The sequence below is a fragment of the Carettochelys insculpta genome, chromosome 3 (assembly GCF_033958435.1).
Source record: "Carettochelys insculpta isolate YL-2023 chromosome 3, ASM3395843v1, whole genome shotgun sequence".
NCBI classification, from domain to species: domain Eukaryota; kingdom Metazoa; phylum Chordata; order Testudines; family Carettochelyidae; genus Carettochelys; species Carettochelys insculpta.
Window position 1 is genome coordinate 6,319,558 of NC_134139.1, and position 22,993 is coordinate 6,342,550.

The window sequence follows — 22,993 nt, forward strand, 5'->3', positions numbered from 1 at the left end:
GGGTGTCTGTTGAATCTTTGTGGCCTCCACAGGCGCACTCGCAGATCTTTTGTCCCTTGCCCCCCAGTAGTTTCCACAGCTTACTTTCAAAAATTTCAAAAAGAAAACTGAAGATTTGGTTTAATATGAAAATTGAACAGATGGAATTAATGAGAGCAGGACAAAGTTAATGCAGTTGTTTGTGTTGTTTATCATCAAATCTGCTACATTCTGCCACCTTTTAAGCCAGGTTTTCATGCATTTTTTTATTGTAGCATATGTCAGCAAAAGCGTGCTCCCATCTGCTGCTGTATTGCTTGATGCCTGATATTCAGAGACAGAGCACGGTACAATACCTACCTCTGTTAGTAATTACAGGTGTGTTGTGAAGAGCCCAATGCATTAATCAACCCCTTAATTATGAAAAAGGGTGGATCTTTTGTTCTGCCCTCAGAGCATGAGTTTACCACCCACTTTATGAGCTGCAGCATCCATCTGCTCAGTCTTTTAGAATGTTTGCATTGACTGATATTGACTTTAAAATGTATCAAAGGAAGTGATTAAAACTAGTTTAAACATTAACTTGAGTGGCATTGTGATCATTCAGAGACGGGAAAATACTATCTTCTGTAATGTCAAAATTAAAAATTTACAAGCTAGTTTATTGTTTCACAGTGTGCTAATGTAAACACTGTAAACGAGAAACAATAAATAGATTTTGCTCAGGCTTATATGATGTGTTGGAGTTAACTGGTGTAATTTAAAAGCATGGTCTGCAAGTGGGAAAAAGACTGAGTTTATGCTCTTTTGCTTATTTATGATAGGTATGAAAAATACTTGCTTTTTTAATGTGCGTATCTCAGAAATGTCAACTATGGTCTTCATTGTTTGTGAGGATAACAGGTTTCAGAATTAATGTACATTGGTAATATTCTCAGATATTAATTGAAAGGATGGAAATATTGAATCATTAATGAAGAGTTTTTATCATGTGTTTTAATTTGTGAAATCAAAAACAGTTTTCAACAGAACGAATAATTTGTTCAGTCAGTCAAGTTTCATTTCCTTGATACCTGTGATGTCATATTCTTACTAGTTTTCTAGCTACTGAAGGACTATTCCCGAGTAGGCAAAACTTTAATTTCTAACTGAAAAATCAATCAGGGAAAAATATTTTGTTATGTAAAGTATGTTCAGGCCTATCTTAGTGCATGATGATAGTTGTGAGGAAGGGAGAGAGCCTAATATTTTTTTCTGCAAGTTTTCTTTGATTTTTTTAAAAGTAGGAATGAAAGTGGTTTTGAACTTCTGTGGAAATCAGCTACCTCATTCTTCTGAAAAAGTAATAATTGAAGTCAGGGTTTATGGCAAACTTTCTAATTTTAAACCCATTCAGATTTTGAAAAAAAAATGTTTAAGCACCCTCCCCATCTACTTTATTATGGTAAAGCGTAGGGGTGATGTTTTGGTAGAAGTTAAGAGTTTCTCATAAGTGGGGGCAGCTGTGTTAGTCTGTATCTGCAAAAACAAGGAGTCCCGTGACACCTTAAAGACTAAGCCTATGTCTAGATTAGAGTGATTTGTTGACAGATTATGGCCAAACTGCCAAGCAGATCTCAAGAATGATCTGCTCTGTGGACATAACACATCTGGACTGCCCGGCCTCTCTCTCGACAAAACAGCCAACTAGCAGCACAGCAGACTGGGCTGCCCAGTGTCCCAGAAGCTCTCTCTGTTGACCATTGGGCCCCCCAAATGTCCAGACCAGATTTTGTCAACAGATCTCTGTTGGCAGAAGTATTATGCCTTGTGGGGAGCGGGATAAGGCTGTTGACAAAAGTGCTGCATTCTGTAGATTTAATGTTGACAGAACACCTGGGGAATCTGGACACTCCCTGGGTTTTGTCAACAAAGCCCTCTAGTGTAGACATAGCCTCACAGATGTATTTCAGCATAAGCTTTTGTGGGAAAAAAACCCAGTTTGTGAAAAGCAGGTCAAAAAGATTTCTATCTCTTTTTCTTGGCTTATGCCCAGGTACTTTTTGTGTTGACACCTGTGGGTTCCTATAAAGCAGTCATATAGAAGTTTTAATAATGTCTCTAAGTTGTTGTCTATTGAACTATCAGAATCAAGGACAATGTTAGTGTAATGTCCTTATAGTTAATAGCTGTGAACTGCTAAATAAAATGATTTTGTGGCTGTTATTTCTAATACATATAAGTTTATGATAAACCTATTTACCAGTTGAATGTTTTAGTACACTGAATAAATGTAAAGTAATCTTATAATAGTTGTTTCTTTTCAATGTACTTTTTAAATAAAGAAACCTCTGTATTTTTATCAAAGAGGGTGAAAATTGAAATTTTAAGGAAATTGGAAACCATTCCTAGTAGGTGTACTCCTCAAGAATGGATTAGTAAAGCAGATCAATGTTTTGATGTGATGCTGCATATGTATCCGTTTGTGTTTATATATAAAGTATTAGCATTTTATTTCTGCAACCAGTAAGAACATTATAACATACAATGATAAATATTTTCAAATTTTTCAATTAAAATTAATAATCTCTCCTCCTTTTCAGGATATTTTAAATACTGTCATAAGACACTGCCCTTCTTGCTTTTTCTTCTTGGGTTTACCTGGTTTTACAATGCTGATAGGAGACTTCATCACAGCTGCAGCCAGAGTTCTTAGTACAGACATGCTGGAGGTGAGTATGACAATGCTCAACATCCAAGTTCCCAGGAGAGTGCACAGTTGCTAACAAGGTTCAGATTTCTCCACTCTTAACAGGTGTTGACTCATTAGTGCAATGTGAAACTGGGCTCTTGGGGCAGATACCATGGCAGTTGATGTGTGAAATTGTAGGATAAGGTGACATACTAGTATTGCAAAGGTGTTTCATCAAAAGGCCAAAGTGTGAGAAATCATATCCTCACTAATATTGCAGCACATTTACACACTAAAAGCAAGCCTTAGGTTTCAGAAACTCATTAGCTTTCTACAATAATGGATACTTAAACAAAGCTTTTTGATAATAAATGCCTATTTTCCTACCTTTTGTAAGGATTAATAGCAATGTGAACCAGATACCATCAAATCTAATTTAAAAATTAATAAAATGAGTTCAAAAATTTTGCAAGCCTGCGAAAGCAGGAGAACTTGTGCATAAAACGGAACATCAGAACAAGGGAACTCTCTTTCTGTGTTTGCACTTAGTCTTATGCACAGTTACTTTAGATTATTGTGTAGATGTATGTTAGCTGCAGTATGAGAATGAGCACAGAGTATGAGGTAAGGGAAGAAGAGAGATGCCCTTCTATTTCTGTCAGTGAAATTCAGATGGTGAAAAATTTTGCCCCTAGCTGTGCACAACTGGAGTTTTTGATATTATCCCTGAGTTTACAGTTGTCCATATTAGTCCACTTTTTGTCAATTTTGTACAGTTACCACAAAAATTAATCAACCTGATTATTGGTCAAAAGCTTGCAGATTCCAGTAAGAAGTACAAAACAGCATAGACGGTCCTTCATATAAATAAGTAAAAAATCATTTTCTCTGCCAAAGCACCTATATGGCACAAACCATTTTATACTTGTTATGTAATATTTTATTGGAAGTATTACAAAATACAGTGTAGAGTGAATGTACTTAAGGTACGAATATCCATTTGCCTTTAGCATTCCAAGACAGTTGAATTGGAATAGAGCTTTGCATAGTAAACAATTCATGATATACTTGGTCCCTATATACGGTCTGCACTAACGTATGCTCTACATCCTGAGAACAGGACATATGCAGAAGGTCACCAACGAGGCATTACACTCATCCCTCCTTAAATGAGTACTTTATTTACGAGTACTTGCTTAAATGAGGGACACACATACCCCCCTTTAGTTCACTCGACAAGTGAACTCCTTCCTCTAATACGAGCCTCCCGGCAGCTCCAACCCCCATAGTCTGCCTCACCCCCCGTGGCTCTGCAGCCCCAGACCGCAGCAGCCGGACGCTCCTGCCGGCCCTGCAGCCAGATCCCACTGCCACTTGTAACCCCTGCGGCCCCGCAGCCTGACATCCCTGCCGGCCCTGTAGCCCCACCACCTGCCCCCCCCCCCCCCCCCGCACCCCACGGCCCCACATCCTGACACCCTTGCTGGCCCTGTGGCCAGACCCCACTGCTGCCTGTACCCCCCGTGGCTTAACCCTCCCCCCCCCCCCGCACCCTGGTGGCGCTGGCGCCTGAGCCCCCTGCCTTCCCCCGCCAGCCCTGCAGCCACAAACCATGGCAGCCAGGCCCCCTTACCAGCCTTCAGCCAGACCTCTTGCCACCTGTACCTCCTGCAGCCTGACCCCCCTGCAGTCCTAAACCATGGCAGCCTGAAACCCTTCCCAACCAGATTTTAACCTTCCCTCCCTCACAGCCCCAAACTACCCCCAGCCTTTAACCCTCCCCAACCCATGGTTCACTTATCTTTCGAAAGCAGCACCACCTGCTGCCACTCCTTCCCCGAGTTAGGAGCCCTGGTAACTAATCAGAGACTTTAACATGTAATTTAATAGGAATTTAATGTCCCTGTTAGGAGTTTCTGCCTACAGGCAGAAAGTTGGGAACCAATTGTGCTCCTATATCAAGGGAAGAGTCTGTATAGGAAGATACAGCCAAAAGAGAAACTACAGCAGAAGGTTATACAATGGAAGTTACAGCTGTGCGGGTATATTTGCAGAATGAATGACAAATGAAAAATCCAGACCCTGGTATTTGGCGTAATGGACAGTTCAAATAGGAGAGGCAGACCCCACAGAGAATGGGTAGATAATACAGTAGAGTGGAGTGGAGCTAGTCTACAGAAACTAAGCCACTCTGCATTGGACAGGGAAAGAAGGAAAGCAATAGTGAGAGAGGCATCAGGCACCAATGGGCACCGAGCCCATGGTTGATGCTGATGAATGTATGCTCTGTGCTAGCCTTCTAACTACATGCTATCAGTGTTGCCATAGATGTTTAATTTCCATTCAAGACGTGCACACCTTTTGTGTGAGTTTGTGTGCGGATTGGTTTGGTTGGGTGTTTATTTTTCATGCATGAATGTGGCACTTGCTTACTCAACAATGGACACGATATGAAAACATGCAGATCCTGTTGCTGGTGAGACTGGAGCCATCAAAATTGAGGATGCTTCACATGGATTCAGGAGCTTGCCCAGGGACGTGAACTTGTAGGGTCAGATCATAGGTAGAAATATTAGATTAGAGCGCAGAATTAATGCCTAATGTTTAAGCTGAAAGTTTCCATGCCTGACCCTGGACTCAGATAATTTTTTTAACTTGTACCAAATTTAATTAGATTTGATTTTGTAACGCTGTAGATCAAATGCAAAAATAGTTTATCAAAAGATATTTATAGTAAATTATTTTGCCTAAATGAAACACCATAACAAATAGAAGCTTTAGTGTCTAGTACACGATTACAGTTTTTTTATAATGTGGGATACATATTTATAGTACAATACAAAATATATTAGACAAGATCCCAGACTAGAAAAACTGACAGTCAAAGGCATAGCAGAAAATGCAAATAAATAAGGAAACAGAAGACGAGACTTGAGAGCAGAATGTAGGGAGACTTGAGAGCAGAACAAGATAGGAGAAGGTAATGCAGAAGGAAGGCTCGGGCCCTTGCATTCCTGGTCATTGGTCGGTGCACACATGACTTCGGAAGCTGGCATAGAGCATGAGTCTCTGCCACTGGGCCAAATGCAGATACCCATGGTGCTGCCTCAGCCTTTGGCATCACACCTTGCAGCATGTCTGCAAGGGGGGTGGCTAGTGCCCAGGTACCCATGGAACCAATGGGAGTTCATCCAACTGGCTCAGGCGGCCTGGTTGGTTTCAGGGACATCTAAGAGACTTTCAGCCTCAGTGTCCTGGCCCTGTGAGCAGGTGCAAGCTCCAGGGAAAGGGACCCCCTTCTCCCAAGAGCTCTGAGTAGCCTGATCAGCAGCACCACAGGAACAGGGAATGAAGCACACAGCACAGCATCATCTTTATCATCCCTGGATGAGGCCATCACAAGTTCTCTTCACTTGGTGCATTAGAAAGATGCAAATCCTCATCAGGAACTCCTCGAGGGTAACGTCTGTCATCAAAGTGGAGCGGAGTTGAGTCACAGGCCATTGCACCCCCATCCACAGTTAGATGGGACTCTCAGCCTGCAATTAGAACAGAAGGCTTGTTAGTCAACAGAGACACAGTGCAGGACAGACTTTTCAGTGCACAGTAACCAGAAGCAGTGAATACATACCTTCTTTGGGAGGGGGCCCTGACAGTGAGCTCCTGGCTCTTCTCTGCATCCCAGCCACTCCAGACTGACCCTCTCCCAGAGGTCTGTTTCCTAGCCAGGTTCCTCCTATGGCCTTTGCCCTGCTTCCTGGGCAAAAGCTGTCACCTGGTCGCATCCTCTCTTGGTTTTGGGTTATGAGGGCATCAGCCATTGCGTATGTGCAAGAGGCTATCACACGTGAAATTTCCATCACAATGTAGGTGTTTTATGCAGTGCCCTGGGAAACTGAGGCATTCATACAGGGGTACTCTAGGATAGTAGAACTCACAAGCAGCTTAACAAGGTGAACATGCAACATGATAAGGTGAACAAAATCACCAGTTTGTCACACCCTTTAACTTAAGGCTGCAGGTGGAGGAGCTTGAGGAGCCAGCAGATTCCCTCTCCAATGTGCTCTGTACCTGTCCAGGTTGCCCTGCCTTTACATGAAGGGTTTCTCTATACCAGTAATGCCCTCTGGCAAAACACCTCTTCCTTGAGCTCCTTTTCAAAGATAGCTCAATATAAACACCTTGTGCCTGCAAAGAGTTATGGGTAACTTTATGTCCACCCAGCCCCTAACTCTCTCTTGGTGGAGGTGGTCAGCCATAAGAAGAGGCAAGAACAACCAGAGGTGACACTGAATAATAAAGATTCTAAGAAGATAAATTTGATCAGGTGAAAAATTTCTTTTTCTGCTGGTTGCAGGTGGCAAATCACCAGGCTGTCCTTGGCTGCCACAATTTTGATATGTAGTAGGCTATGGTCAGATTTTAGGGATCGCTTCCTGAGGCCTCAAGGAAGGAGTTAAAAGGCAATCATCAAGTAGGGGACAGTGGCTTCCAGGGTGCACTTCCAGATGACATCTGACATTGCAGACTCTGCTGTGTGCACAATGGGTCTGGCAATATCCATGCATCAGGCTTGCGGTCCGTTCCTCCCAGGGCTGTTTGCATAGGCTCAGCAATCACAGCAGGACCTCCCTTTTGATGGCCACACACTGTGGAACAGACAGATGCAAAATTACGTAGGCATAAGGATTCTTATAGTACCTTAAAGACCTTGGAGCTATTTGTCCCCAGCCTGGCCTGTAAAACATTCTGCCCCCCAGTATCCTTTGGGTCCAGGGAGCCAGCTGCACCAGGACTCACTGGCTAAGCAAAGCAAAGGCTATAAGTGGTGGATGAGTGAGCCAGAGTCCTCAGCCTTCCTGGTCTCAACTCACTCCAAACAGTAGCCAAGAAATCCTTCTGAGGATGCAACCAAGTATGATATACACCTATCCCTCAATTTATGAAAGTAATTTGATCTATGAAAACTCTTTGTAAGGTGAAAATTCATAAATTGAAAATGAAATTCCCATTATTTTCAATGTAAACAATTCTGACTGGTTCTTGACTCCCAAAAAATCACCCAATATTTTTCCCACATACTTTACAATACTATACTATCATAAAAATAAGAACAGTGCTACTTTATTGCTTTTTTATGACATGTATTATCACTAGTCAGTACTTAAATAGTTTTGAAGAAGGTGGTGTTGATGCAGATTCCCTGGGATCATCTGTGTCATCATCAGAAACAGCTCCATAGTGACTTCAATCTTCTTAATTGGGTTTTATCTTCAGCTTTTGAGGTTAAGGATTGAGGATCAGCTGGTAGTGATGGTGATGAGGGCTGAAAAAATGATAAAATAGAAGTTTGTATTGCAGCTGTCTTTCTCCTGTTATACAACTCCTGATAGCATCTAATGGCTTCATGAATTTGTTGATTGCAGGCCAAACTCCACTCTTAAGTTTGGGTCATTGTCATTGAGAATATGTGTAGTTGCCTCCAATGCACTGAAGAATTTTGAGTGTTTTAGTGTCCAGCATTTTTTTGTGGTTCATCCAATTCTTCCTCCTCCTTTTTTGATACCTTTTCTGCATCCAGCTGTATTAGTTCTTCATTAGTCAATTATTCACCATGTGACAAAAACTGGTCTTGCACATCATCTATGTCTACCTCATTAAATCCTGCTTGAGTTGCCAGTTGCACAAAAGACTTTGAATGTCTTTCACTTCACCCTCAAAACCACAGAAATCGTGAACATATTTCAGCAATAGCTTTTTCCAAACACCATTCTGGATAGTCACTCAAGTTACGCAAGGCGTGTTCCCATGCACACTCACATAACTTGAATTTCGCGCAAGTTGGGTGGTGGCCTTTTTGCCCCAGTGGAACATACATTCTGCAGCCAGGGAAGCAGCAGAAACATGTGGAGCCCCTTTTGAAAAGTAAGCCCTGGGGATGGGGGAGCAGTTGAGGAGGGTTAAGCCTGGCGGTGGGTAGGGACCATAGGAGCGGGTAGAGGGGTTAAACCTGGGGTAGGTTAGGTCTGCAGGGGAATGTGGGGAGCGGAGTTGAGCCCAAGCTGCATATCCCTGTGGAGGGTTGAGACAGAGCCGTGCAGGGTTTGAACTGGGGCTGAGGGGGAGAATGAGCCGGAGCTGTGCAGGATGAGGGGCGTGTTGAGCTGGAGCTGTATGTGGCAGTTTGAACTGGGGCTGGGGGTGTTGAGCCACACCTACATCTGGGGGTGGTGAGCCAGGCCGCGGGTGAGGGGGAGGTGGCGGGTTTAAACGGGGACGGGGTGGTGAGCCAGAGCCATGCGCGGGGGGAGGGTGAGCTGGAGCTGGGCCATGGGGGTTTGAACTGGAGCCGTTCGGGGGAGGGGGAATGTTGCATTTCGAGGGTTCACTGTGCTTTGAGTATTTTTATTCCATGCAGTTATATTTTCCATAGCCATCTTGACGTTGTAGTTCTTCCGCAAGAGCTTAATTGTTGGTTTATCTTCTCCATCTGATGCGAAAGCGAGATACCTCATCACCAGTTGCAGATAGTAAGCTTTAAATGTAGCAATGATGCCTTGATCCATTGGCTGAAGGATGAAAGTGGTATTTGGGTGCAAAAAATCCCTACATGAATGTTATCGCCATAGTCTACTACATTAATAGGGTGACTGGGAGCATTATGGAGGTTCCACAGATGTTTATTATCCAGATCATTTTCAGCCCACTATTTAGAGGTGATAGAGAAAGGTAGCTTGTTATGCAGTCCATAAAAACCTGCTTTGTAACCCATGCCTTTTGATTAGAACGGCAGACCACAGGAAACGATGCTTTGTTTAAGCCTTTAAGCGCCCTTGGATTTTCCGAATGGTAAACAAGGAGAGGCTTCAATTTCATCTCTCCTTCCAAATTTCCACCAAGAAGTAATATCAATCCTTTGAGGCCTTGAAACCTTCTGCTTTTGTTTTATCCCTTGAAATAAAGGTTTGAGAAGGCATTCTTTTCCAGAAAAGCCCCACTTCATCAACATTAAAGATGTGTTTTGGAGAATATCCATCTTTAAATTATTCATTGCAATGCAGCTGGGAAAATAATAGCTGTCTGAATATAAGCTGCTTCTCCTATAACATGTGGACTATGATAATGTGAATTCACTTTAAAGCATTTAAACCAACCGTGACTTGCTGTGAACATTACTTCAGCAGCCCCAACTTGGCTCTCCTTCTCAGCTTTCTTCTTCAGGTCCTCAAAAAGAGACAGGGCTTTCTCCCTTGTGATGAGGAAGCTCAAAGGTATGTTGCATTCATTATGGCTGTCGATCCAATGTATTAAAATTATTTCAAGTTCATCCGTTATTGCATCCCTGGCCTTCATTATTCAATACAACTTTTAGCTCCATGAACATCAATTTCTGCCATTTCTTTTTTCTTTTCTTTCTCCACGAAGATCATACACACTGTTGATGCTGTCAAGTTCATTGCCAAACGTGTCTTTCAGTTACTGGCCCTCTTCAGTTGTTTTACTAACTTCAAGTTTGGTGGCCACGGATATTGCTTTCTCTGGTTTCTTGGCCATAGCGTCAGCTCCTGAAGAAATTTTTGAAGTGTAGGACCCATGATGATCACAAATAACAAAAATATTTGAAGATTAATATCACTCACGGACAAAATGACATGAACACAATGAAGCATGCGAACCAACTGGGAAGAGCTGGGCAACTGTGCAAAATGAGTCAGCCTCACACTGCGTTCTGCTGTATTCCTCTGTGTTTGTTACTCAAGAAACAGATGCCTGGACAAAGGTTTGGTCGTCTTTGTAGCTAACACATGTTCATAAATTGAAAAAGAGGTATAAATTTTACATCATTTGTAGCACATATTCATAAATCAAAAGTTTGTAAATTGAGGGATAGGTGTACAGGATTTTCTATGGATCCAATTTCCCCATTTCCCCACCCCAGCTCCATTTGGCAACTGCATTTCCCACTTCCTCCCAACCTAGGCTTCTGTAGAGTGAGACTTCAGGGTCCTGAGTACAGTTTCCCATGGTTATATCCTCTAGTTCTTCTTCGAGTGTCCCCGTGGGTGCTCCACAATAGGTGACGGGCTTGCCCGGCGCTGCAGATCGGATCTTCCAAGCAGTTTCTGCCGGACCGCGCATGCGCTGGCGCGCGCCGCTCCCTTGCACGCTCCTGGCCATGTGCGCGATCCGGTCCCCGCCAGTTCCTCTTAACTGCCGTCGGCTGCAGACGGAATCCGACTAGGCTAAGGCCAAATAGCGTATTCAACGACTTTATCTGTTTTTCTTTGAAGTTTTTTTCAGGTACTTAGGCTACTACAAGTTAGCCGGTTGTTATTTTGCAAAAAAAACAACAACAAACAAACTACGAGTGGGACAGCTTCAGTCCAGTCCCAGTAACAAGCGCCGGAGGCTAGGAGCTAGGGCCATCAGCCCTCCTGCTGAGGCAGGCCATCGGACGGGGAAAACGGCACAAAGAAGGTGCTAAGTACCCGCTTAAAAACTCAAAGACTCACCAACAATGTCCTCTTCAGGCTTTAAAAAATGTGAGTCCTGTCGAGAGGCGATGCCAGCGTCCGATGGGCACAGTCTATGCACAAGGTGCCTGGGGGAGTCCCATGTGGCACAGAAATGTGCCTTCTGTGCTAAATTAACGACCAGAGCACGCAGAGACAGGGAGATGCGGATTAAAATGCTGCTTCTTGATAAGGCCTTCCAGCCAGACGTGCCGGAGCGGCCGCAGCAGGAGGGACCCTGCGGGGCCCTTAAAAGAAAAGCTGCCTCCCTCACTCCATCAGCGCAAAAACGGAGGAAAGTCTCTCCAGCCCGATCCCTGCTGGCAGCAACAGTGAGCGGGACGGGAGGAGCAAGCAGCCCCCAGCCGCAGCAACAGCTGATCGGCGGCGGCACGGAGAGCCACGTGGAAGCAGCTCAGCCTCCGATAATCAGCCAGCCGCCCCGCACCGCAGGCAGGGCAGCGGCTAAATAAGCGCCGGTACCGGAGGCACCGCAGGCAGCGGCACCGACCCCCAGGGAACCGGCGGTGCAGAGCGCGCAGGCACGTAGCCTGCAGGCGCAGAAGGACACCGCACGTGCGGCACCGCCTTCGAGCGTGCCTAGCACGGTGCCGACGGGGCCGGGATCCCCCGCGCGTCAGGGGGCGGAGTTACCTCCTCCAGGGAGGGGGAAGGCTGCACACAAGAGGAGGCATTGCAGCCCCTCTCCGGACAGGGCTGTGGAGCTGCTTTCTCACAGCCCTCCGCTCATGTTGCAGACTCCAACCAGAAGGCAGGGGTCCCCCCTAGCCTACCCGGAGCCCCCTTCTCCATTTTTACAACCAGCCTCACCATGGCTGGCACCACCTTCACCCTTCCTGGGGTTTGAACCGCTGGACTATTATGCGAAATCGCTCTCTCCAGTGTCTCGACGATCTCCCTCCCCCAGACGCAGAGGGTACGCACCAAGGGAGTGGTCTAGGTCACCTTCCCAAGAACAGTGCCTATACTGCCATGGTCGCCCCTACCACGCGGGGCATAGACACCATCGGCAATCTACTAGGGAAAGATCCCCACAGACTATCTCGTACCCCCGAGGGCAATTGCGACCGGGGTCAGAGACTCAAGCATCTCAGCGGGGACTGGTCATGGAACCCCGAGATTTTCCCTCGCAAACCTCCAGCGAGAGGGTGTACCATCACCAGCAGGAACCGGAAGGGTCCAGAGAGACGTACCCCAGCGGTTCCTCGCTCTCCTCCCCGGACGAGGCTACGGCCCTGGGGGACGTCCATCCTACGGACGATCTCAAACAGTTTCAGGAGCTGTTTAAGAGGGTGGCCTTCACGCAAGGCATCCAGACAGCAGAGGTGCAAGAGAAACACCATAAGCTCCTCAAAAATTTGAGACCTCCGGCCTCCTCCAGAGTAGCAATACCGCTTGATGAAGCGATCTTAGAGTCCGCCACTACGATATGGCAGACCCCTGCAACTATTCCGCCTGTCCAAAAGAGAGCGGATAAGAAATACTTCGTGCCGGCGAAGGGCATAGAGTTCCTGTTTAGCCACCCACAGCCAAACTCCTTGGTGGTGGAGTCCTCGCAACAAAGATCAAAAACATCTCAATTTAAAACAGGGGGAACAGACAAAGATGCCAAGAAGCTAGAGCTGTTCGGCAGAAAGGTCTACTCCTCCTCCACTTTAACGTTGCGAATGGCAAATTACGCAGCGCACTTAGCGAACCATAATTTTGACAACTATTCCAGGTTAACCTCCCTCATGGACTCACTTCTAGAGGACAAAAAGCCGGTCCTCAAGGCCATAGTGCAAGAAGGCTACGCGGCTGCGAGGACGGGAGTTCAGATTGCTTTGGACGTTGCGGACACAGCAGCACGTTCCACAGCAACCGCAGTGGTGATGCAAAGGGAGTCCTGGCTCCAGACCTCGGGTATACCGAGGGATCTGCAGGCGAAGATAGTTGACCTTCCCTTCGACTCGCAGAAGCTGTTTGCTGAATCAACTGACTCGGTCCTTCCTTCCAGTAAAGATTCAAGAGCCACACTCAGGACCCTGGGGATTTACATCCCTCCGTACACAAAGAAAAGGTACTATCCTCAGCAAAGGCGGTACCAGTACCAGCAACAGCGCCCCCAGTATCACAGGGGTTACGAGCAAGGGCGACATCAACAGCACCAGCAGTACAGACCTCCCAGGCGACGCTCACAACAGAGCCGTGCGTCCTCGGGGCGGGGCCAAAGGCCACAAGTTTGACATACAGATCCAGGGCTGCGCCATCACTACCATCACACAAGGTCATCCGAAGCGGCTATTCCACCATCGCCTCCGACCATTCTACGACCAGTGGCAAAGGATCACCACAGACAAATGGGTGCTGGAGATCATAGCCACGGGGTATGCCACCCCCTTCCAGTCGCTCCCACGGTCGCGACCTCCACCCAAGCCCTGCCTCCAGGAGGCCTCCCATGTAGCCAGGCTCAGGCAGGAGGTGGCCCATCTCGTGCTCATAGGGGCGGTGGAAAGGGTGCCGGAGCAACTGCAAGGAAAAGGGTTCTACTCCCGGTATTTCCTCACGGAGAAAAAGACAGGAGGCTGGAGGCCCATCTTAGACCTTCGCGGCCTCAACAGGTACCTGCGCAAGCAGCGTTTTCGGATGACCAGGATCGCCTCCATCCTTACAGCACTGGACGATGGAGACTGGTTCGCAGCCCTCGATTTACAAGACGCGTACTTCCACATAACCATCCGTCCGGCTCACCGGCGATTCCTCCGGTTCATGGTAGGCAACGAACACTTCCAATACAAGGTCCTACCGTTTGGCCTCTCCTCGGCCCCCAGAGTCTTCACCAAGACCTTGGCAGTGGTGTCAGCCTACCTGCACAGACGGGGTATTTATTTTCCCGTATCTGGACTACTGCCTGCTCAAAGGGGCCTCGAAAGGGGAGGTTCTGCGCATGATACGCGTCACAGCAAACACGTTCTCCTCACTTGGCCTGGTTATCAATCTGGCAAAATCAAAAATAGACCCCACACAGGACATAGAGTTCATAGGGGCTCGCATAAACTCGGTTACAGCGAGAGTATACCTACCAGAGGCTCGCTTTCGGGCCATCGGTTCCCTCGTGCAAGTCATCACCTTCAGCCCTACGGTGCCGGTCTTGACGTGCTTGCAGCTGCTGGGCCACATGGCAGCGGCGACGTTTGTAGTGCAGAACGCCAGGTTACACATGCGCGGCATGCAGCACTGGCTGGCGAGTGTATACAAACCGGCAGTACACACCGTTCACAGGGTGGTGTTGCCCACAGCCGGGGTGCGCAAATCCCTGCAATGGTGGGTAAACCCCAGGAACTTGCTAACAGGGGTACCCTTCCACCAGCCGCAAATATCGGTTTTTCTCACTACAGATGCCTCCCTCATAGGGTGGGGAGCGCACATGGGCGAAGAGGTGACTCAAGGACTGTGGTCACCCACGGAACAGTCACTACACATCAATGTACTGGAGCTCAGAGCAGTGTTCAACGCCTGCAAACACTTTCGAGACCACATACAAGGCAAAGTCGTCGGGATCAGTACAGACAATACCTCCACCATGTTTTATATAAACAGGCAAGGAGGAGCTCAATCCCGTGCCTTATGCGTGGAAGCAATCCGCTTATGGAACTGGTGCATCGCCCACGATATAATCTTGAAAGCCTCATACTTGCCGGGTGCGCACAACGTGAAGGCAGACCAGCTGAGCAGGCGTTTTGCGCTCACACACGAGTGGCAGATCCCTCCCGATCTGCTACGGCCGATTTTCCACGCATGGGGTTTTCCCCAAATAGATCTGTTTGCCACTCAGCACAACAAGCAGTGGCCACGATTCTGCTCCAGGGCAGGACTGGGATGGGGGTCCCTGGGGGACGCGTTCGCGATCCCGTGGGGGGGCCCCCTGCTTTATGCGTTTCCTCCCACAGTGCTGATCCACAGAGTTTTGCAAAAAGCCAGGAGGGAAAGGGCCCGGATGATCCTGATAGTCCCAACGTGGGATCGCCAACAGTGGTTCCCCCTACTCCTGCGCTTGTCGGACCGTCCACCTATGCCTCTTCCGGTGGCGCCGGATCTGCTCACGCAAGCCCAGGGGTCCATAGTGCATCCGCACCCCCAAAGCCTGCGACTGCAAGCGTGGTTAATCCATGGCTCAGCTCCCTAGAGAGCACATGCACAGTGGGAGTACAGCAAGTCCTAGAAAGTAGCAGGAGGACTTCCACTAGGAAGACCTACAAACAAAAATGGACTCGCTTCACAGCTTGGTGTTCTACCAAACAGCTGGCCCCCCTTTCGGTGCCTATACCTACAACTCTAGAGTATTTACTGGACCTCAAGAGAGGAGGACTCTCGCTATCCTCGTTAAAGGTCCACCTTGCCGCCATCTCGGCGTTCAGACATGAGGAGGAAGGGCACACGGTGTTCGCCCACCCTATGGTTATCAGGTTCCTCAAAGGGTTGGTAAACCTCTACCCCCCTCGGAAACCGATTCCACCTTCGTGGAATTTGGACCTGGTGCTTACCACACTGATGGGACCACCGTTCGAGCCCTTGGCCACGGTTCCCCTCCGCCTCCTTAGAATAAAGACGACCTTTCTTCTTGCAATTACGTCAGCTCGTAGGGTGAGCGAGCTCGCGGCAGTCATGGCAACGCCACCCTGCACTGTTTTTTCCAAGGAGGCGGTAACCATACGGCTGCATCCAGCCTTTGTTCCCAAAGTTTCTTCCGAGTTTCACATCAACGAACCTATTGTTCTACCCTCGTTTTATCCAAAGCCTCATAACTCCAACGAAGAGGCGCGCCTACACCTCCTGGACGTGAGGAGGGCGCTAGCCTTCTACGTAGACAGGACCAAGTCCTTCCATAAAACGGATAGACTCCTAGTCTCCCTCGCTCCCAAATCGAAAGGAGAGGATCTCTCCTCGCAGAGAATCTCGAAGCACATTGTATCCTGCATAAAAATGTGCTACGAGCTCAAAAAGACTCCTTTATCGGCCACTCCCAGGGCTCATTCCACCAGGGCGGTGGCGGCATCAACAGCCTTTTTCAAGGGCGTTGCGTTAAAAGACATTTGCAGAGCGGCGACCTGGTCATCCTACGACACCTTCGCCAAACATTACGCCCTTCACAGGGTATTCCAAGAGGATACCCGTCTCTCGACAGCGGTCCTCTCGGGGACAAGCTGCACATAATCTGATTACCCACCTCCTATCTTGGGTTACTGCTGGGTAGTCACCTATTGTGGAGCACCCACGGGGACACTCGAAGAAGAAAGAGAAGTTACTCACCGTAGTAACGGTGGTTCTTCAAGATGTGTCCCCGTGGGTGCTCCACTACCCGCCCATCCTCCCCGCTTCGGATCTCTGTTAGTGTTTTGCAGGGGCACCCGAGGCGGTTGGTCGAGGAACTGGCGGGGACCGGATCGCGTACATGGCCAGGAGCGCGCAAGGGAGCGGCGCGCGCCGGCGCATGTGCGGTCCGGCAGAAACTGCTTGGAAGATCCGATCTGTGGCGCCGGGCAAGCCCGTCACCTATTGTGGAGCACCCACGGGGACACATCTCGAAGAACCACCGTTACTACGGTGAGTAACTTCTCTTTCCTTTCTACCTCCCTGTCATCCTTCCCTCCCCATCCCTTTTCAAGGACCCCTCTCATGAGAGTGTAGTAGAGCAAGAAGTTTGGGAACTGTTGAAATTGGGGTTGTGGAGGACATTCTGTCCAAATATCATAACAGAGTTTTCTATCCGTGGTATCTCCTAATCCCAAAGGTAAATTGAGGGCTGCAACCCAAACTGGATGTGAGACGCCTCAATACATACCTAAGCAAGCTCAAGTTCTGCATGGCTTCCTTAGCCTCCATCATTCTTTTTCTTAATCTTTCCATGTCACAGATGTTTTCTTTGGTTTACAGTGAGGCCCACTCACTATCAGTTGATGGGTCTCCCCTTTTGGCTTGGCTATAGCACCAAGAGTATGAACCTAGTGCAAAGTGGGTAGGGGCAGCCTACCCCAGGTGCCAGGATGTACAGATTTACCCTTACCTCAACTACTAGCTGGACAAGGGGGGCTCCAGGACACAGGTCTGTCATGACACTGTGTTGCTGCTAGTCAATGACAAAGTCTATGTTAGTAACAATTCAAAGAGTAGAGTATGTCAGGGTGGTGCTCAACACTTCCTGTGTGAGAGTGTCCTTACTACCAGACAGGTTGTAAGTCCTGGCAGTCCTCATAGTGGGAGTGTCTACATTTCCCCTGACTATGGCCAGGTTCTGCCTGCACCTATTGGGGCATATGGCATATGTGGTCTACCATGACAGACTCTTCATGTGGCTGTTCCAGCAATGAGTGGTGGCTGCTTACTCCCAACCTTGGAACTACCTGGGCAAAGTTGTCATGATTCATCCACCAGTACTTAATTCCCTGCAGTGGTAGAGCACTCCAGCGAATGTTCTGGAGGGAGTCCTGTTTGATATCCCCACTCTCTCCCTGGAGCTGATGTTTAAATGTGCCTCAGAGCTTGGCTGGTTTGTGCACCTCAGTAGTCTCTAGATCCAAGGGTTGTGGACCCCAGGGGAAGCAAGATTGCATATAAACATCATTTGGGAAAAAACCAAATGCAATATTTTATTTATGATGCATGCAGAAATTGCTATTGATATGATACTGCATGGAAGTATTTAGTGTTTTAAGGATTTCTCCATCACTTGCTTGAGAAAATTAATTCAGGCTAGCAAAAATTTAAATGCCTCTGTTATTGGTCCAATAAGCATAGCAAAGACCTTGTAGTTCCTGGTTACAGCAGAACTTTGGAATTATGAGCATCTTGGAATGGAAGTTGTTCACATGTCTTAAATGTTTGCTATTTCAAACAAAACGTGTTTTTTTTCCAAAAGTTTGCAAATGAGCATTGACTTCAAACAACTTTGAAACATTACCATGCAGAAGAAAAAAATCCTGCTTTCCCTTTTATTTTAGTAGTAGTTTACAATATATACAGTACTGTACTTGGGTTCTTTTGTTTGCTTTTTTTATGGTTTTGTTTTTGCTGATACCTGATTGTATATTCTATTCCGAATGAGGTGTGTGGTTAACCAGTCTCGTCATAACACTGCTATTCATAACTGTGAGGTTCTATTATATTACGTATATATTTGAGTCGATTCCAAGTGGCATGAATAGCCACAGAACTTTGAAGCTACAGAAGTATTTTCAGAGTTTGCAATAGCACATTGTGCATGAACAACAGATAAGGATAAATGAAAATTTAGCCCAGAAGTGGGATGTAATGGCCTAATTTGCAAGAGCGGTAACTGTTGGGTCATAGAACTAAATCCTACAGAGCCCCTTCTTGCCAAACTGTTGACCAAATGACTGACTGGAAGTGGAAATAGGAGGAAACAGGGAGAAGAACAGTATGTATCATAATAAAACCAAAGTTTATGATAAGTATGCAAAGACAATGCCTGGTTAGTATTGAGGGTATAGTTTAATGAATTGTATAAATTTAGCCAAAAAAGGGGTGGAGGGAAGATGGGCCGAGAAATGTAATGGCGTACAAAGGACTTGGAGTTTCTTTGATAATGTTATACAGAATCACCATTGTTTAAAATATCCTTTTACATGATTTATTGGATAAGATAGCCCATTATATTTGTAATTTTTCTTTAGGCTCCTCGCTCAGAAGCTCATACCATTCTTGGTTCTCTTGTTTGCTTTCCAAACATCTACCAAGAAATCCCGCTATTACAGCCCATCCCTGAAGCTGATGAAATCATTGCAGAAACTACAGATGTCAAAGTAAAGTAAAATTATATTAGTAAATCTTTATCTAACCTAGTGAAATTTTACATTTCATTAAATAATTTGATTATTTTTATCATGCGTTAATTGACAAGTTAAGCTTCTTCGCAGTAGTCTAATATTTGTAATTAATGTTACAATTTTAGAACTTCTTTAATTTGAAGGAGAGAGAACTAGCTAAAAATCAAGTGCTATTCATTTATCAGTCAAATTGCTTTAACTGCAAATTATAAAAAGCTTTTTAATATGTAATGAATCTGGTTTTAGATATGTGTACATCATTGACAGACTGAGCTATGCACAGAAACATATTTTTTTAATTTATAAAATGTGAAGCAATGTGCATTTACTAGAGATAGAAATGCGTTTTGCTTGGATGAGTTTTCCTAGAGCATTAATTTCAGTGGGATTCCACAGGAGAGTAATTGTACACATGTGTGATGTTTACTACTAAGGCTCCTAAACAGTAAATCATCTTGTTTTAAATGAGCAATAAAATTTTATTTTACACTGAAGTCAGCCCCAGTGGTAAAGATTACACAAATGTATTTTTCCCCCAGGTAATTTTGAGATACCCCCACTAAAGAACTGGGAAATTTGAGTAAGGACGTAGGACAGTGTTCAAATGCCAACTAGGGAACTTGAAGTGGTGCAAAAAGGAAAAAGCACAAGACAATTACCCCACAAATAACCTTCTTTAACACCTGTTATGATATTCTTTCATTCTCAGCCAGGTATGAATTGGGCCTGGTCGAGTTATGAGAAATATTAAAATGAGTCAAATTAGACTTGTCTTTTTCTGAACTTAATAAAGTAGGCCAAACGTTTCAGACCTGTCTGACTAAAACTGAGACACCCTTGGACTGGATTCAGAAAGGGGCATAGACACCTAACTGCTACTTCAGGCACTCAGGTTTGAGATTTAGACCCACTTGGATTCACCCCCACCCACCATGCTCAGCTGAGTTCAGACACTGTTGAACACTAAACTCCCTGTGCACATAAATTTTTTCAGCTAAAGTTCCTAGTGTGCCTATGTTTCTGTCTGTGCTCAGGCACACGGCAGCCCCATGCCAGGCATCTGGGTGCCTAAGTCCCAGAGCAATGTACCAACAGTGAGAAGATAGGCACAGAGGTGTCTAACTCACTTACATGGCCCAATGTGGTAGGGGAGCTCTGAGTGCATGTACCACAATGGACCCCCTAGGGACAGACTTACGCAAAGTGACCGGAGAGGAAGGAGAACTTATAGCTCAGTGGTTAGGGTACCCAGCTGGGTAGCGGGGAATACTCTCTAATCCAGGGGTTAACAATCACACCAGGGAAATGGGAGACCGAGGATCTTTGTCCCTCTGCTTTAATGACTTTTTAAAGTCATTTATCCACAGTAGAACCACTTCAGCAGGAGAGACTGAGGGAGCACCACAGATATTCCATAGCCCAGAGCTTTCGCTTGAGAAGTTAGGGATCTTATTCAAGTTCCAACTTAGTTCAGGTAGAGCCTGGCTTGAACGTGGAGTGCCCTAACTGATGGGCTTAAAATGTGGGAGGGAACCCCTCCTCTGAACCGTTCCTCACTTCCACCTTACTGCTATGACAGCATAGGTGCCTAATGCCAAGAGATGATTTCCACCTGATAATCCCCAAGAGAGAGGTACCTTCCTCCTGACTGGTTTTAGGCATCTCACTCCCTCATTGGCAGGAGCTCAGAACTCTCCCCCCATCTTATCTCCCATTGTGTAGCTTGGGTGGGGAGCTGCCTACCATTCTGGCTTTTGTGAACCCCAAACCCCATCTGTCCCTCCCTATTCATTGTATAGGGAGTCTAGGCCCAAACTCCAGCATTGTGAATTCCAGCAATTTTCTGGGCAGAGAATAGGCATGGAGACACTCAACATTTCTTTTTATTCTGTAAATCTTTGGTTAGGCTGTTAAAAGTGATTTTGACTTTTCAGACATGCAGAGCACTCCCAATTAGAGTACTGGATGCTCGGCAGCTCTGAAAATCAGCCCAGTTCAGTTTTGGTGGCAATGTTTCAATGTAGGTATTTATGGTCAATCCACACAATTTTATAAATTTTGGTGATAACCAATATGTCTCTCCCTTTTGCCAGCATACATTATGAAACAAATATCCATTAGAAAGGGCATACTGAGACTTCAAGTTTATTTTACTTGAAACTTAGTCCAAATTAGATATCTACCATACTTGAATTAGAGAAGCAATATGTGGGAAAACGTGTTTATGCTCTGAATTTTATTGTTTTAGCATTACCTCATAAATATTCTGTTGAAGAATGCCACAGAGGAACCCTGTGAAGCTGCAAGGTAAAATACTGAATAAAAGAGAGCATACCGTGAAGTCTTTTAATGGCAAATTGAAATAAGTTGGTGTGAAACAGCTATATCGTTTGAGGCCGTTGAGCTTGAACGATATCAAAAATGGTTGGGTAACAATGTTTTTGGGATATTTGAAACTAGGTGGCTATGTCTGCACTACAAAAATAACCTAGGAGTTGCTTGCTTCAAAATATAACTTAGAAGTAACAGACGTGGAAGTTGAGTGTCTACACACACCCTACTTCAAAGTTAAACCTCAAAGTAGGGCACTACTCTGTTCCAGGTAGTGGTGTAAGGACTTTGAAGTTGGGCTCCCTTAACTTTGAAGAAAGGGAAAGTGTGTAGACTTTCTGCTGACTACTTCAAAGTTAGTTCCTAGTGTAGACTCACCCAGTGTGTTGTAAATAATATTGGAGGCTAGTGGGTGTTCATAATTACTATTATTTCAATGACCTGTAAATGAGTAACTGTACAAACACTGAGCCCGTTGACTTTTTATTTTGTACATACTTATAGATTCCAACAGGCACCATTTTGATCATCTGGCCTGACTTCCTGTGTAACCCAGGTCATAGAACTTTTGAAAATAATTCCTAGAGCATATCAGAAAACATCTAATCTTTATTTAACTTGACACCGATGGAGAATCCACTATAATCCTGGGTGAAAAGTTGCAATGATTTTTACTCTCATCATTAAAAAAATTGACTTATTTTCACTCTGAATTTGTCTCACTGGAACTTTTAGCTGTGGAATTTTATTACACCATTTTCTGCTAGATTTAAGAGTCCACTATTTAATAATTTAATAAACATTTATTTAAATTATTATTTGTTTCTTGTGTAGATATATAGAGACTTTAGTCAGGTTAAGTCTTAACCCTCTTGTGAAGCTAAATAAATGGAGCTCTTTGAGTCTATTAGTATGTCATGTTTTCAAATCCTTACTAATAAAATAAACCTAATAGTTAAAATAAAACAAAAAAGTTTTTAACATTTATTTTTTTCTTTTCCACTATTAATTTCAATAAAATGCTGTCCAAAGTTTTTCCTTACTAAAAACTTAATATGATAGACAAAGCACATCATTGTGAATAATGTAAAAAGGCAAATAAACAATGTGGTGTTCTATCTAAGACATTTTTAGAGTGGCTTCCTGGAGGTCAAATATGTTTACTTGAAGCTTGACAGCTTTGAAGGGATATAAAGGAGGGTAATTATGTTGTCAAGGTTTAAATTTCTTGGTCAGTGTATTGTAAAGGTCCAGACTCCATAAAAATAATACCAAGCTGATGATGATAATAAGTAAGAAGATTTTCTAGTCTGTTCAAGTGTCTGACAATCTGGATTTGGCCTGTGGTCCAACTGTTCACTACCCATGATACAAAGTATGCAGTGTAGTCATAACTGTGTTAGTCTCAGGATATTGGAGTAATAAGGTGGGCGAGTGTTCAGGGCAAAGTGGCCTGTTAACACCCCTTCTATCATAGGAGGAAAAGGAAGGAAGTGGGAAAGGCTGTTATCTGCCTTCTTCCCCAGTGATCCATGATGGTGGGATAGTAAATGGCCACATCACCTTTAATGGCCTTTTGAAATATTTGTTAATTTCTTATACTAAACAATCGGTGACACTTTGTATTTAGCTGTGACACTGAGGGTATGTGTACA

General features: G+C 45.3%; 1 protein-coding gene across 3 annotated transcripts in view; it reads left to right on the forward strand.

The window, feature by feature from the left end:
- RALGAPA2 (Ral GTPase activating protein catalytic subunit alpha 2) overlaps nucleotides 1-22,993 on the forward strand; it is a 377,942-nt gene that overhangs the window by 173,695 nt on the left and 181,254 nt on the right. For all 3 annotated transcript variants that reach the window (XM_074989296.1, XM_074989298.1, XM_074989297.1), the window contains 3 exons: nucleotides 2,562-2,690; nucleotides 18,855-18,983; nucleotides 21,256-21,314. In XM_074989296.1, coding sequence (XP_074845397.1) covers nucleotides 2,562-2,690; nucleotides 18,855-18,983; nucleotides 21,256-21,314 — 317 coding nt within the window. The remainder of the gene's footprint in view (nucleotides 1-2,561; nucleotides 2,691-18,854; nucleotides 18,984-21,255; nucleotides 21,315-22,993) is intronic.